Raw genomic sequence first — 14,901 nt, 5'->3', positions numbered from 1 at the left:
AGCTTCCGCGTAGAAGGCCTCTTATTTTAGAGAGAAATTATTTATATCAGTCTATTATTAGCTGCATCCTCAACATACTTAGTGTGTTGAGTTAAAAAAAAAAAAACAATCACGATGTATGTAGAGTGCATGCCAGCTAATATATATATATATCATGTTAATAGAGCACTGTTATTTTAAAATCTCTACATCACATATTATTTACATGACATAATTTAATTTAAAAGATAAATTTAAAAATTTAAATATTACAAATCAAATATTATCATTTAACTAATATGTTTACTACACTCTGATTTAAAAATAAAATAATTCATATCAATAATATGTCCTAATCAATATGTAAAGTGACACATGCATTATTTAGTGGATGGTTTAATTCAACTCCAAAGAGAATATGCAACCTACTTTTGGGGGAGATGCATATCTTGCAACGTCGGGCATGCAGCTTAACTAGTTTTTTTTTCATCAGAAAGATCTAATTGTTCTGTATCTAATAATTAATATACAGTATAATAACAGTACTCCTATTTGTCACGTCTAATATATATGATTTAAAAATAAAAAAATTAAATTGTGGATTAGAAGAGAGTGGGGTACTTTTGACTTTGATTATGATTTCAATTATATATATATATATATATATATATGTTTACTGTGATGGCCTGTTGCCTTTATATGGTTTAAAGTGATGAAGTGACACTATCAATGCATGCCCACCACATCAAATCATATTAAAGAATCGATTAGATATGTTAAAGCATGATTGTGTTTTTATACATTAATGGAATCTCATCTAACGCTATGTTGGATACACATTTCTTTTCTTGTTTCTAGGCGTGAAGGCCAGAAAGCGTACGTACGTGGACTGATCAGTGGTAGTGAACTTTTTTTTGCTTCTTTTTTATGCCAATTTCTTTTCATGCACAGATTAAAGTCGATCGTCTTGCTAGTTGCTTTTATGAACATGTAGATCATGGATCTTATCTTTCGGTGGAGTTTTTTCAAATGATTAATTTTAGATATAGTTTTGAATGTGTAAGTTTTGCACACTTTTTTTAAAAAAAAAAGTGATACTCATTATTAAAAAAATAATTTTTCATATGAATATCATATTTACTTACTTTTTTTAAAAGAAGTGCAAAGATTTACATAAATTAAAACTGTAAATATCATTTTTCTTTAAAATAATCTTTCTCTTTATCAAATATCTAGTGACAAAAAAAAAAAGGAATATAATTACTTCAGAAAATCACTTGGAGCCAAAGTAATTGTCTACTTATATGTTAAAGTTTGTACATTTTCAAATTATTTTTTTTTTTTTTTTGTTGGATATAGATGTCAGTTTTTTTAATTAAATCGTTTGATAGACATCATTAAAAGGCTAATTGAGACCAAAAGCTTACACTCCACTCATAAAAGGGATAGGCACAGCTAAAGAGAAAAAGGGTCATCATATTTTGCAATAAAGTGATGTAGTTTTGTTCACAGGAAGTGCAAAAGCAGATTCTTTATAAGTAGGCCCATTATCAACAGGCCTGAGACCATTCTACTACAGCTGAAGTCCACGATATTTGGACTCGGGCCTGTTTTTGTGGGCTCGACCTTTATCTCATCCATCATCTCCCACCACCTTCTGATTCTTTAGTTAGGCCCGAAACAAGCTCCGTTACTTGGGGGGGGAGTTCCAAAACTGGGCAAGAAAGGTCGTTAAATTGCAAGTATTTGTAACGTACAAGGTTTGGGTCTTGTTTTTGTTAGAACATATTGAAAATTGCCGCCGGGTCCTGAGAAACCCGTCGGGTATGGCCCGCGCATCAAAACTCGTTTTTGAACTTCTACTTCCGCATAACCGTAATAACGGTCTGGCTCTCCCCAATTCCCTCCAATCAATCCACCCCCCTCTTTCCCCTTTTTCTGAAACGTAGTAATAAATTATTGTGGAATCAACAACTGGTGATGATCACTGTAAGTTTTTCCTTCCATCTTTCATCCTCCGCATTTCTTTTTCTTTTGCCTTTTTTTTTGTGTTTTTAATGTAATTTTAATCAGCATTAGATTTAATTTTTCCAAAAACAATCCTTTCATCTGATTTTCTTTTGGTTTATTTGTGGTTTAAATTATGTTCCTTTCTGTTTTTGGTTAAAACATGATTTATTATCGCTTAGAGACAGTATTTTGATATATGCTACGATTTTAATGCCAGCATCTCACATTTTTTTTGTTTGCAGAGCAGGAATTTCGATAATCAAATTTGATCTCGCGCTCTCCTTTTATATATCTATATATATAAATATATATCCCATTTTGTGATTTACTTGAAGCCTGCCTTGGAATTGTGCCATTCAAATCTGTTATCTATGTACTTGAATCCAAACAATGTTTGATTGCGGTTACAAGTCGCAGTACATCGGTGGTCAGAAGGAGAAATTTGTGAGGTACAGATCTATATTGCACATGGTGTCCTTTGGCATAAGAGATTTTCATTTCTCTTCCCCCTGAACTTTATAGATTACGATTTTTCTTTGTTGATTCGTAGGTCTTATGTGAGACTTGTGATTTGTATTAATAATGAACACATTCCTATGCAAAACGAGGCCACTGGATTTTGAGCCCTCTTATTGTTTCTTTCCGAGTATTTCTATTGTACATTTTTTCAAGGAGTTTGATTAAAAGTATTGCGTTTCCCTTCAAATAAATCCTCGAGGAGATAATCCTTGAACCAATCTCAGTATTGAATGGCCTTAGCAATATAGCATCTTAGATGATAGCAAGTTGCACAATACACTTGTTGAGTAAACAATATGAGATCCCAATAGATTTGCTCTTTCAAACTATTAGATACCACAGATTTGTAGCTTTGTGTTAGAAAAAGGTTTAAAAATAGTGAACTGATTATTTTCATGATTCTTGTATGTTATTTTTCTCAGCGTGAAAAATGGGAAAATTAAAGCAGTGATTGATTTCAAGGTTGTTGGCACCTGTAGGTTGGATGAGTTGGATTCTACATTGTCTATGCCTTCTAATACAGTTGGAATGAAGCGATCTAAATTTCATTTGGAGGGGCTAGCTCTTCCCGGCCGTGCAAAGAAAAATACGTCGAAATCTTTCAAGCACGGCATGAAAATGGGATCAGATGGACTGAGGACATTTGGGCGATCACTCAGGTTTGGCGTTAGCCGGGCAGTGTTCCATGAAGATCTTAAAATATCTGAGAAAAAGATATTTGACCCTCAAGATAAATCCCTCCTGTTATGGATTAGGCTTTTTGTCATATCTTGTATTCTTTCGGTATCTCTTGATCCTCTGTTTTTCTATCTTCCTATCTTCAATCATGCATCGTATTGCCTTGGTATGGACACAAAGTTAGCAGTCACAACTACGACTCTGCGGACAATTCTTGATGCTTTTTATGTTATTCGTATGGCTCTTCAATTTCGCACAGCTTATATTGCACCATCCTCTCGGGTTTTTGGACGAGGTGAACTTGTGATAGATCCTGCAAAGATAGCTAGGCGATATCTACGACGATATTTTATTGTTGATTTACTTTCTGTGCTGCCCCTACCACAGGTTCGAGAAGCCATGCTAACTTTGCTCCACTAGCTACAGCTTTCTGACTCTCAAACTTTATTTTTTAGCTGTTCTTTTTTTGTGTATACGTGTTTTTTTTTTTTTAATCTCATTGGCATTAGTTTTTTTGTTTTAAATTACAAAATGAAAGGTTCTAATATGCCTAATGTCTTTTTTGCATCCCCATGTTCCATTTTATTTGCTGATATTTATAGAGTTCACTGTTTTAGCTATGTTCATCCATCATCTTTTCTGGATTACTACGTGTTTTGGAACGGGAAGGAAAGCATTAGTTTATTTTATTTTGTTCACATTGTCTGCAGATTGTGGTGTGGAGATTTCTTCAGAAGTCAAAGGGTTCAGAAGTATTGGCTACAAAACAGGCATTGCTACGTATTGTCTTATTTCAGTATATTCCAAGATTTGCCCGCTTTGTTCCTTTGAATGCAGAACTCAAGAAGACTGCAGGTGTTTTTGCTGAAAGTGCTTTGGTTGGTGCTGCATACTATTTGCTTTGGTATATGCTTTCTAGCCATGTAAGCGTTTCTTTTAGGTTGTCGCTAGTTCTTTTTTACGTGTTTGTAAGCCACCCTGACCTACGTGAGTTGTAAATTTAATGTGAGGTAAAAGATTTCATTAGCCTGAAACCTAATTAAAAATATAAAATAAAAGAGTGTGATAAGATTGAGAAAGTAATGAATGAAGGAGGTCTGAAGAATGGAACTTGTGAACTGTTGATTAGTATCTCACCATTTCTATTGAAATTATCCCCAGATATTGGGTCAATATTTTAACATATACACAGGACTTGAAAGAAAAAAATACCGATCAAGCTAGCACTACTTTTTATAAAAGAGGAGTAAATTACTGGAAGCGATAGAAAATGTTCACATTTAACCTTTTGGTCTTGAACACAATTTCACTTTGAATAAATATTATCTGGACTTTTAACAGATAGCCGGGGCTTTCTGGTACTTATTTGCTGTTGAGCGTAATGACACTTGCTGGCGGAGAGCCTGTAAAGATAGCGGGAAATGTGACATAAATTACTTGTACTGCGGGAATAAACATATGGGAGGCTACAGTGAGTGGCAAAAGATCAGAGAGAGAGTTCTTGTTCATCGGTGCTCTATTGTTGATGATTTTTCAGCGTTTAATTATGGAATTTACACGCAAGCTGTAGCATCAGGCATTGTTGCATCCAGGGCTTTCTTCTCTAAATGTTGCTACTGTTTGTGGTGGGGCCTGCAAAATTTGAGGTATCTTACTTTCTGATGTTTGATGTGTGGTAGCTTATTGCATCACCCAATAGTGTTCCTTTCTTAACCACATTATTCATGGCTGAAGTTTGAGTACAATTGAAAATGCTAATTTACTTGGTTTGAGAGCACCCAACGTTCTTAGTTTAAGTTCGTTTCAATTTCAATTTCCACAGCACGCTTGGTCAGGGCCTTCAAACGAGTACCTATCCTGGAGAAGTTCTCTTTTCTATATTTATAGCAATTTCTGGGCTCCTACTCTTTGCACTTCTGATTGGAAACATGCAGGTGAGTTTAATGCTTTATAGAAGAAATTCGTTTTGGATGTCTAAGATGCTGTACGTTGTAGATTCTGATCATGTTAAGTCGAAATTATTAGGTACTAAACGGTGAAAAGTAAATGGATATAATAAGCTTATTGTTTTTATTTTTGTCATGTGATTGCAACAGACCTACCTCCAGTCTCTCACAGTTCGTGTTGAGGAGATGAGGATCAAAAGGCGTGACTCCGAGCAGTGGATGCATCACCGCTTGCTTCCACAGGATCTAAGGGAGCGAGTTAGGCGATATGACCAGTACAAGTGGTTGGAAACACGGGGAGTAGATGAAGAGAGCTTGGTCCAGAATTTACCAAAAGATCTCAGGAGGGATATCAAGCGGCATCTTTGTTTGAATTTAGTGAGAAGGGTAAGTGAAATAATGTATCAGTTTCCTTTGGGGCTGCAATATCAAAAGTATGCAGTTTTGTATCCAGCCGGAGTTCTGTATCTTAAGAAATTATTCCAGCAGTGTCAATTCTATAAAATCATGTGTGTGTGCAGGTTCCTTTGTTCGCCAATATGGACGAGCGGCTGCTTGATGCCATTTGTGAGCGACTAAAGCCAAGTTTATACACACAGAGCACCTACATAGTCCGAGAAGGAGACCCCGTGGACGAGATGCTCTTTATCATCCGTGGTCGCCTGGAGAGTGTCACTACGGATGGTGGGAGGAGTGGATTTTTCAATCGAGGTATACTGAAAGAAGGGGACTTCTGTGGAGAAGAGCTCTTGACTTGGGCACTGGACCCTAAAGCTGGCTCCAACTTACCCACATCTACTCGGACAGTGAAGGCTTTAACTGAAGTGGAAGCCTTTGCTTTGGAATCAGAAGAGACGAAGTTTGTTGCCTCTCAGTTTAGGCGCCTTCATAGCAGGCAAGTTCAGCACACCTTCCGTTTCTACTCACAGCAGTGGAGGACGTGGGCTGCCTGCTTCATCCAGGCTGCCTGGCGCCGTTATGCCAAGAGAAAATCTGCTGAACGCCGCCGTCAAGAAGAGGCAGAAGAAGAAGACGAAGAAGAAGAAGAAGCATGTTACAATGAAGACAACGTTGATGCAAGGGCATTAGTATCGCGAAGTGGTGGTAGCTCCAGGCTTGGTGCAACTATCTTGGCTTCCCGCTTTGCAGCTAATGCTCTTCGTGGTCATAGGCTTCGCAACCCAAATAGGGGGAACCTGGTGAAACTGCAGAAGCCACCGGAACCTGACTTCACTGGTTCTGATGCAGATAACTAGTGTGTTTTTTATAATATTAGATGTTAAAAAACCAAAGGGCTGAATTCCTAGCTCATTCTGTACACTGTATATTGCGTCCGGTATCTCTGCTTCAAAATGTGTTATTAATGATTTTATTTTTCCCTGCTAGGTGCCAAAGGGTTTTTTTTTTTTTTCTAACTTTTTATTGGCGAATCGTTTCTTGTAAAGTCTGTTTGGCAATCTGCTAGGCTACTATTATGGACAGCTCCCTTCTGATAGACCTAGTAGTAAAAGCTCATTAAAGTCAATGAAGTTATCCAATTTAAATCCCATAATATGAACTCGTTTTCCTTTTTTTCTTACGACGCTAAAATTTATTTTTCTATCTTTTCTTACACACTCCACAATCAAACAGGACACGAAAAAAAAATCTCCGGTTCGCAGCGGAGAAAGTCAATCATTTAAAGCGAAAAGGAAAAAAAATAATACATTACACAGACAAAATTTAAAGAAAAAAAAAGGGAAGGAAAGAAGAGAAGAAATGATAGTGCAAGCTTTATGCCTGGATCTTCAGGAATATTGTAGTGTTGAGTGACCCTGATTAATTGGAACTTCAACATCTGTCTGTTAACTGCGCCATGCAGAAGATGCTTCCATGTCCACTTCCTCTTCCCACCAAGTGGAAACCTGCAAGATTAGAGATCATACAACTGAGAGATTTTAAAGCACCATCTTTCATAATAAAGCTTCTTAGAACAACTAACAAAACTAACTATTGGGAGAGATGGGAGAAAATTACTCTACAAAGAAAGAAATTGTCTATATTATTGCTAAGCATTTACAACTAAGTACAAATGAAAGAAACTACTAAGATAATCAGAGGGACCTTGTAGCCTCTGCGGAGAAATTCTAGTGAGCTCCCTTCTTCCTCTTGCAGTCCCAGCACCCTCAACAGTTCTTCTTTGGTCTAGGTCATATGAACTAATTAGTACAAAAGCATATCCAATTATTTTTAACAATTAAGAGAAGAAGTGGGCTTGGAGTTAAAAAAAGATACATACTTCACCCAGTGTAAAGCGTGTTGCACTCTCAGCTACACAAGCATAAGAACCATCTGCCTGTTTAAGCATCACCTGCCAAGGTCCTGCACCAATTCTAAAAAGGATAAGGGCTTGAAAGTAGCTATGCAAAAGGATATGAAATTGAAGCATGACATAGAAGAAACTTCCACTAAATTATCGAGAGCTAAAATAATGTTTTTGAAAACATTGTTTCCATCATAAGTATTTCCTATGGTTTTTCTCTTTATCTTCCTGACACATTCGGGCACTTCCCAGTGGATGGAATTTAGGATTTTATAAAGTTATCCATCTTACCTTCAACCTTTCTCATTTTGGTGTCACATAGTTATGCAACTTAATGTTGCACCAAGATGGTGGTGCAGTCTTTCTTATCAGGTCCTTTTTTATTAAAAAAAAAAAAGGGTCTGGACAATATCAATCAAATAAATCAAGGACCTCTAACCCCTGCTGACAAAAATGTGAAAATGTGGTTCTCAAGAGATGCAAGACTTGGTCAGCATGATAAGAACAATATTTTCTCCAAAACAACGCATGTAATTGGGTATAGAACGTAGTTTTAATTCTCAGGGAAATAATTTTAATACCTGGGTACTGGCGAAACAGTGCTCCACTGTAATTCACAATGTAAGGTGCTACTGCTACTGTCTTCAATTGAAGATCAAATAGACGAACCAAACTTGGATTGAGAACAAAATTAATGAGTAAAGAAGGTTGACAAAATAACAAGTACCTTTGAGTATTCTCTGATTCGGATATAAAACACGGGAGTGAATTGAGAAAGAAATCGGTAGTGCAAATCTCTTGTCGGAAATCCCAGAATGCCCAAGTCAGCACTGCCAAGTTAACATCTTTTATTTGACAATGGAAAGTGTATTCAGTATAACAAGAATTAAGTGTCAATCAAAGCTAAATAAAGGCACAAATCAAACCGCAATGTATCAAGTTCCAGATTGAAGAGAAGTGTAGGAGTTGATTGAGCAAAATTTTCCTGCACATCCCAAACAGAGTCATGAAGGAAACAGGAACCCACCTCTGACATTTTTTTATGAGTAAAAAGATCTTTACTAATCAGTGCAAAGGCGCAAGCCGAGTACACCACCTCCAACATTGTTTTTAAAATGTGGAAAAGGGACGTGGTTATGATAGCAACATAACTATCAACAAAATTATTGTGATTATGATTTGCGTTCTCAACTTAAGAAAAAATCAATACAGATGAATCAGGTTGCGATACCCAATAGTCTACGACCATCAAGGAACAGAACAATACATATAACTATGTTAGCATATTATGGAAATCCAATTTTTATGTCAGGGATTCGAGAGTAGGAGAGATAATACTCTAACAGTGAAGATGCCATACCACATACTTCTCTATGGACGCAAGTTCTCGTGTGCTGCAGTTAATAAATATATAGATGGATGGAGGATCATTAGACTGCCAACGGTCTGCATTTGTAAGAGACGACAGAGAGTGGAAAGTTAACATAAGATGGTTGGTGTGCACAATTCAATTAACATGGCATCAAAAACTCTAACATAAGAAGCGTAGGATCTTTAAACAACAAAATAAGCCCATATCGCTTTATAAACAATATGGTTAATGCTAAAACTATAATAGCTAAGGGTTCAGATGATCATAGCTAATGGCTTTTCTAAATCTAAACTACATTTTTCCCCATGAGTTCCGCATCTACTTTACAGGTATTGTTTAACATATATTCCCAAAAAGACACAAACTCATGCGCACATATAGGTCCATTATCAGTCTACATCATTTGATTGTGTACTTGTGTAGAACTAACCTTCGTTGTCATCTTCAAAATCAAAATCAAGAGTATTCCTTATAGACCTGAAGAATTTTGTGACAGGACCACTTGGGACGTCATCCAGGGAACCTATGGTTACACCATCAATCTGAAAATTATCCAGTATTAAACTTAGATAAAGCATCAAGGACTTCAACATTGAAGGTTCTCTAGTTACTAAAGGATTTTCATGGAAACAAGTCATCCATATTTGGTCAAACTAAACAACTGGTAAGTTCACAATGAGTTACTTTATTACCGAGTCAAGAGCTGCTTTAAAAAGTTGAGAGGCCCTGCGCCTCTCTGGCTTATCAGGAAACACCTAAAATTAGAAACAAAATATTAACATGGTTTCAAGTCAAAGATATGCGTGCTAGATGAAAAGAAGTTCCCTTCTTACAATGCAAGCTCTGGTTTCCTTTGTTTCCCGGAGCTTCCTCACGACAGCCAAGACTAGTTGAATGTTGGCATCAATGAACTCATCTGAAGATCCCTTTACATATTTAGGAATTTAAGAAAATCATGTATCGTGTATTCAGATCAATTTGTCATTAACATGCAACTTCGAGTCCAATAATAAGATTGCATCAAAGAATAACATCGATTGTGCCATGTCATATGGAATATAATGAAAAACTGTTGATATGAGTTTTTCTCCAGCATTATAAAAAGTAATCACGAATGCTATATAAAGCCAGTGGCTGCTTGAACAGTGGGATTCATAACCAGCCAGGGGCTTAATCACCTAAAGTCTAAAGAGGCATGAGCGCAGAAGGATGTACCTTATAGGAAGAAATGTTGCTAGGCAAGGGCCTGACCACACAAGCAGCAAAGAAAAAAACGCAGGGAATAAACCAAATATTAGCATACAAAATGGTCACAAATTATTGACAAAAATAAAAGAATTTTTCATGAAGTGTAAACGCAAAAGTTCAAACATCATGGCAAAAGACAGTGAAAGAGAGCAAGTACGGGAAATCAATCTCCAGGCGGGTCCTGCCGTCCTCAATAGCACGAGCAAGAGAATTTGCTGCATCTGTAACTAAAACTTGGTAGGACTTGGGCTTGTAGACCGAGACTCCGGCCTTGGGATCGGACGTGGAGGTTGGCCGGGCTTCGTCTTTGCTAATGCATTGGAATTTGGTAGTGAGTGGGAGTTTGGGGAGAGAATGAGAAGTAGAGAAGAGTTGAAATAGTCGAAGATGGGGTTGAAAGGTGGGGGAAGCGAAGAGCGGTGGCGAGAGAGAAGGGTTGTAAGTTGGGCGGAGGAGAGAGAGCGTGTAAGGCGGAGATGAGAAGGCCATGAATGCGAGCATGGCCGTCTCCAAGGTTGGCTTTAGTGGGTCCGGTCTGGGTGCGAGAGAGAGGGCGGAAGAAAAGTGGATTAGAAGATAACGAACAATTGGCTCGACGGATGGGAATACGTGTACAATTGCAGCAGTTGGATTGTCGGTTTTGATTCTTCCCACTATATCCTAGGTCCTTCCCACTACAATGCAAGGGCTCGAGTAAACTTATTTTGGTTGGTTGTTTAGGTTTTTTGACATTTGGGTTTTGATTTTATATTTATTTATATTCTCCAAGTGCTGGACAACAAATATCAGGGTAAACTTAATACAAATGAAATCTACTTAGATTCGGGACAACAAGCTTTGCATAACTCCCTTTAAAAAAGGTGGTTAAATTTGAGATTTATATAAAAAAAAAAATTATCTTTTAATGATTAATCTAACTGTTTTTCAAAATAAATGTATGTGATTTATACAACCGTATCTAACATTACTTAATAAATATTGTAGAGTTTACTTTTATATACTTATTTTCCTTTCACTTTAAAATCTATAGTTTGAACATGAAATTTAATTGGCCTTGGTTCAGAGACATGAAAGCCTTGTTTGGATGTTAAGCTGAGTTAAGATGAGTTAACTTCTTTATGAATAGTAATAATCTGATATAGTGAAGTTAGTTTTATGAGATCCATCTAAGATGAGTTTATATGGGTTTGGATATTTTTTTTTTTTTTTTAAAAAAAGAGGACGGTACCCCAAATATTATTGATAGCCCTCACTTATGGCGGAGGAAAACCGTGGATACAAAACCCAATGCATAGGGGTTACACATATTCAACAAAGTCCAAACCCATTGGGATACAAAACCCAATGCATGGGGGTTACACATATGGGTTTGGATGTTAGTATATGTTTATATATGTTTATGAGAAGTTGAAAAAAGTTGTGAATCTCGCGAGGTGTTTAGTTTAAAAAAGTTGTGGGTCTCACGTGTAAATAGGTGTTGAGTTAAGATGAGTTTAATGATTTAAGAGTTGAGTATTTTAATATTAGATTCAGGTTAAAACTAGACTCAAAGTTCCAATCGGACTTGATTTTTATAACACTTATTATATCTCGTAAAATTCATTCTGAATGTATTTAACGATATTTATTTGTAAGACCTATTTATTTTACTTATTCCTCATTTTAGATATTAGAATTTGAATAAAAACTATATAATATCTTAATCTTTTAACTACATAAATTTCGTCAAAACCTTTAAAGCTTGATGGAAGATTAGAAACTCATATTAACTCATATTATCTCATCTCATTTCATCATTATAATTTTTTAAATTTTCACAAAAAATAAAATAACCAATTCAATTTTTTCAAATCTCAAACAAAAATGATATTAAAAAAATATAATTTAATAATATTTTATTCAACTTTTAACTTTAATTTCAACTCGTCTTATCTCATCTACGAAAGTTCCTTCCACATGACCTAGCAAACATCCATAGCTGAAAACTGTTGACAGAACCCGATCTTAGCTCTCTTGTTTCATGCCATGATACAAATTTACCAATTGAACTAGGCAATAACCAAGTTTAAAAAGTTTAGATTATTAAGATATTCCATCTTCATCTTTCTTCAATTTTCAACACAAACATTTCTAACCCAAAGTATCTCTTCATCTCTCCTAAAATCCTAATAAGATTTAATCTAACCATTTAAAAAATATAAAAATTAAAATTTATTTTTACAACAAAAAAAAAAAACGAAATCAGAAATACAGATTTTTTTTAAAATGTAAATATCTTCTTACCATCTAGTATTAAGCCAATCTGACCCAAATTAATAATCTCTTCATCTCTCCTACTAAAATTTAATCTAATAGTTTACGATTCCAACATCTTACGAAAATATAAAATATAAAATATAAAAATTAAATTTATTTTTACAAAAAAAAAAAAAAACAGAAATACAGATAATTTGTTTGAAATGCAAATATCTTGTTACTATCTAGCATTAGGGCTGTACAGGAACCGCCGGAACCGACCGTGAACCGATCAGACCGACCGCTGGAGCACGGAACCGGCCGGAACCGGCAAAGAACCGGTCGGCGGTCGAGAGAAATGGAAGGAAAACCGATATCGGCGGTTCGGCGTCGGTTTGAACCCCTGGAAAACTGCTGAACCGGCCGATCCGGTCTATTTATATATATTTTTTAATATATGTATATAAAACGGCGCCGTTTCACTTATTATAAGTGAAGCGGCGCCGTTTTAAAGCTTGAAAGTTAAAAAAAAATTAAAATAGAACGGCACCGTTTGGCTTAAAAGCCAAACGGCGCCGTTTTAAGATGAATTAATAACCCCCCCAGGCCCCTCTTCTTCTTCCCCGCGTCATCTTCTTTCTCTCTACCCTCTGCAACTCTCTTCTTCTTCCATGGCAGCGACAGCGAGACAGTTCTTCACTCTTCCTCAGTTCCTCCTCCTTCACAGAAGACGCCGACGGTGGACCGAAGACCGCGCCGACGCACGTCGAGACCGATATGATCGGTTTTTTATCCCCAAACCATCGGTTTCGGCCGGTTCAACCAACCCATAGCAGACGTCGGTGGTGTCTCGGTTTTGCACCGAAACCGACACCGAACCCATCGGTGTACAGCCCTATCTAGCATTAAGCCAATCTGATGCATTGGACTTCCAATATGAGGAGCCCAAATCCATCCAATGTTGAATGAGGAAATCCGTATTTCACGTTTGAATCGTTTGAAGGTTGAATTGGGTAGCATGTTGCTCATGCAAGATATCCACCACGTGCCTTCGTTTTTACTATGTAATATTAGATCAGAACCGCTTCTAAGCCGTCGAGCCATTTTTTATTGTTTAACAGCCTCTCACTTAATATGTTGACCTACCTCAGAACATTAGTATTAATCTACGTATATGTATATATAAAATCACATATTTTACAAATCTATTTTATCATTCAAACAAAATTTTCATATTGACTTATGCATATATGAGATAAAATAATAATAAAAAGTAATACTACATACAATCGTGGAATATGTAAATATCGTACAGTCACTTTGAAAAATAATGGGATCTATTATTAAAAATTAATTTCTTTTTATATGGATCACATATTTATTTATTTTTTTCAAAGCGACTGCACACTCACGTCTGCAAATATCATTTCTCAATAATAAATTATTAATTTTTTACCTAATTTTTTTTATAGACTTTGCAAGTAGAGGAAGAGCATGCAATAATATCAACTTCATAATTATATGCTCAAAAATAGTTTGTAATGTCAATTTAATACAATACAAATTTCTTCAAGATCATTACGATACAAATTTCTCCAAGATCATCATAATATAAATTTATTACAATACAAATTCTTCCAAGATTATTACAATACAAATTCCTTTATTGGAATGCACCAGCCCTCGTTTATATGTAAAATAAAGATGAAAACAATAATTTTATTTGCACCAGTCAGAAAATAAAACATTTGTTTCCTGGGATTTTTAACTACACCACAAAAGCAGAACTAAAATTTCTCACTGGCCATGCAGTTGTCTCCTCTATAGTACTTATCCCAAGCCATCATAACTTGGACAAGAAGTATCTCCATTCATCAATAAGCAACATTATAAGATTTTGTGGGCGTCCTCATTCATCAAAAAGTTCTATTTGAATAAACTATTCCACAATTTCTTGTAACAATGTAAAAATATATATATTAAGGTAAAAAGAAAATTAGTTTTCTCCAAGTTTAACCAAAAGGTTAAAAAAAAAAAAACTTCAATCACCAAGAACCTGAAAAGAATTTATTGAAATATGAAATGATCACAGATTTATGAAGATGACAATGGCATGGGCAAACATTATAACCCTTATTTATGTTTTTAGTCAAACACAAAGCCGAAGACCCAAAACAAGATAAACGTCTCATGCAGACAACTACAGATTTGTTTTCAATCTCATAGTTTTGGGGCAATAATCGAAACCATATGCATCATCGAAACCAGATGCATCATCAAAACTAGATGCGCGCGAGAATCACGCGAGCAAGAACAGAAAATCAGAAACCATAATCTAGCAAGCAAGAACAGAAAATCACGAGAAATGCAAAGCCAAAATCATTGAAACTAGAATATAAAACCAATAAACCCTTATCTAAAACCAGTAATCATCAAAACCCTAATCTAAAACCAAGAAACCGAGAAGGAATGTAGCATCGAAACTGTGAAGAAAAAGAGGAAAGCTTTTATACCTGAAAATGCAATTGTGATGAGTCCAAAGTCGTCACAAGCTCCGTCGACAGCCATCGTGAGAGAGAGGTGCATGGGTTTGATCTTCCGTCGGGATTGTT

The 14,901-nt window shown here is 35.9% G+C and overlaps 2 protein-coding genes across 3 annotated transcripts; one reads left to right on the top strand and one right to left on the bottom strand.

Moving 5' to 3' along the window:
• The first annotated feature begins 2,351 nt into the window (after positions 1 to 2,351).
• Positions 2,352 to 6,520, top strand: LOC109008261 (putative cyclic nucleotide-gated ion channel 7). Its single transcript, XM_035692220.1, has 7 exons — positions 2,352 to 2,438; positions 2,988 to 3,573; positions 3,897 to 4,109; positions 4,528 to 4,832; positions 5,009 to 5,120; positions 5,283 to 5,519; positions 5,654 to 6,520. Exons 1-7 carry the CDS (start codon positions 2,380 to 2,382, stop codon positions 6,386 to 6,388), a joined length of 2,247 nt encoding a protein of 748 aa, XP_035548113.1. The 5' UTR covers positions 2,352 to 2,379; the 3' UTR covers positions 6,389 to 6,520.
• A 161-nt stretch (positions 6,521 to 6,681) lies between these two features.
• On the bottom strand, positions 6,682 to 10,698 carry LOC109008262 (protein LOW PSII ACCUMULATION 3, chloroplastic). Of its 2 annotated transcripts, none has more exons than XR_004801990.1 (12): positions 10,212 to 10,698; positions 10,022 to 10,052; positions 9,640 to 9,722; positions 9,499 to 9,561; positions 9,237 to 9,348; positions 8,795 to 8,880; positions 8,361 to 8,419; positions 8,162 to 8,264; positions 8,016 to 8,076; positions 7,411 to 7,493; positions 7,236 to 7,316; positions 6,682 to 7,036 (listed from the first exon to the last, which is right to left on the bottom strand). XR_004801990.1 is itself a non-coding variant. In XM_018988285.2 (12 exons), exons 1-12 carry the CDS (start codon positions 10,553 to 10,555, stop codon positions 6,977 to 6,979), a joined length of 1,176 nt encoding a protein of 391 aa, XP_018843830.1. In that variant the 5' UTR covers positions 10,556 to 10,696; the 3' UTR covers positions 6,682 to 6,976. The 2 variants fall into 2 exon arrangements, 1 of the variants encoding a protein (XP_018843830.1); XM_018988285.2 differs by having other exon boundaries at positions 9,640 to 9,732; positions 10,212 to 10,696.
• Positions 10,699 to 14,901: the final 4,203 nt, after the last annotated feature.

This window comes from Juglans regia, chromosome 7 (assembly GCF_001411555.2).
Source record: "Juglans regia cultivar Chandler chromosome 7, Walnut 2.0, whole genome shotgun sequence".
NCBI classification, from domain to species: domain Eukaryota; kingdom Viridiplantae; phylum Streptophyta; class Magnoliopsida; order Fagales; family Juglandaceae; genus Juglans; species Juglans regia.
Note: the sequence above shows the minus strand (reverse complement) of the source record. Positions and strands in the feature narration are given on the sequence as shown.

Bases quoted from the DNA above. Each gene is read 5' to 3' on its own strand.
- LOC109008262 (XM_018988285.2), bottom strand. From the start codon at position 10,555: ATGCTCGCATTCATGGCCTTCTCATCTCCGCCTTACACGCTCTCTCTC. The intron at 9,733-10,021 runs GTACATCCTTCT...AAATATGTAAAG, and splicing joins GCAACATTTCTTCCTATAAG to GGATCTTCAGATGAGTTCAT. The intron at 8,077-8,161 runs GTACTTGTTATT...CTTCAATTGAAG, and splicing joins GAATCAGAGAATACTCAAAG to ACAGTAGCAGTAGCACCTTA.
- LOC109008261 (XM_035692220.1), top strand. From the start codon at position 2,380: ATGTTTGATTGCGGTTACAAGTCGCAGTACATCGGTGGTCAGAAGGAG. The intron at 5,121-5,282 runs GTGAGTTTAATG...TGATTGCAACAG, and splicing joins TTCTGATTGGAAACATGCAG to ACCTACCTCCAGTCTCTCAC. The intron at 5,520-5,653 runs GTAAGTGAAATA...GTGTGTGTGCAG, and splicing joins GTTTGAATTTAGTGAGAAGG to GTTCCTTTGTTCGCCAATAT.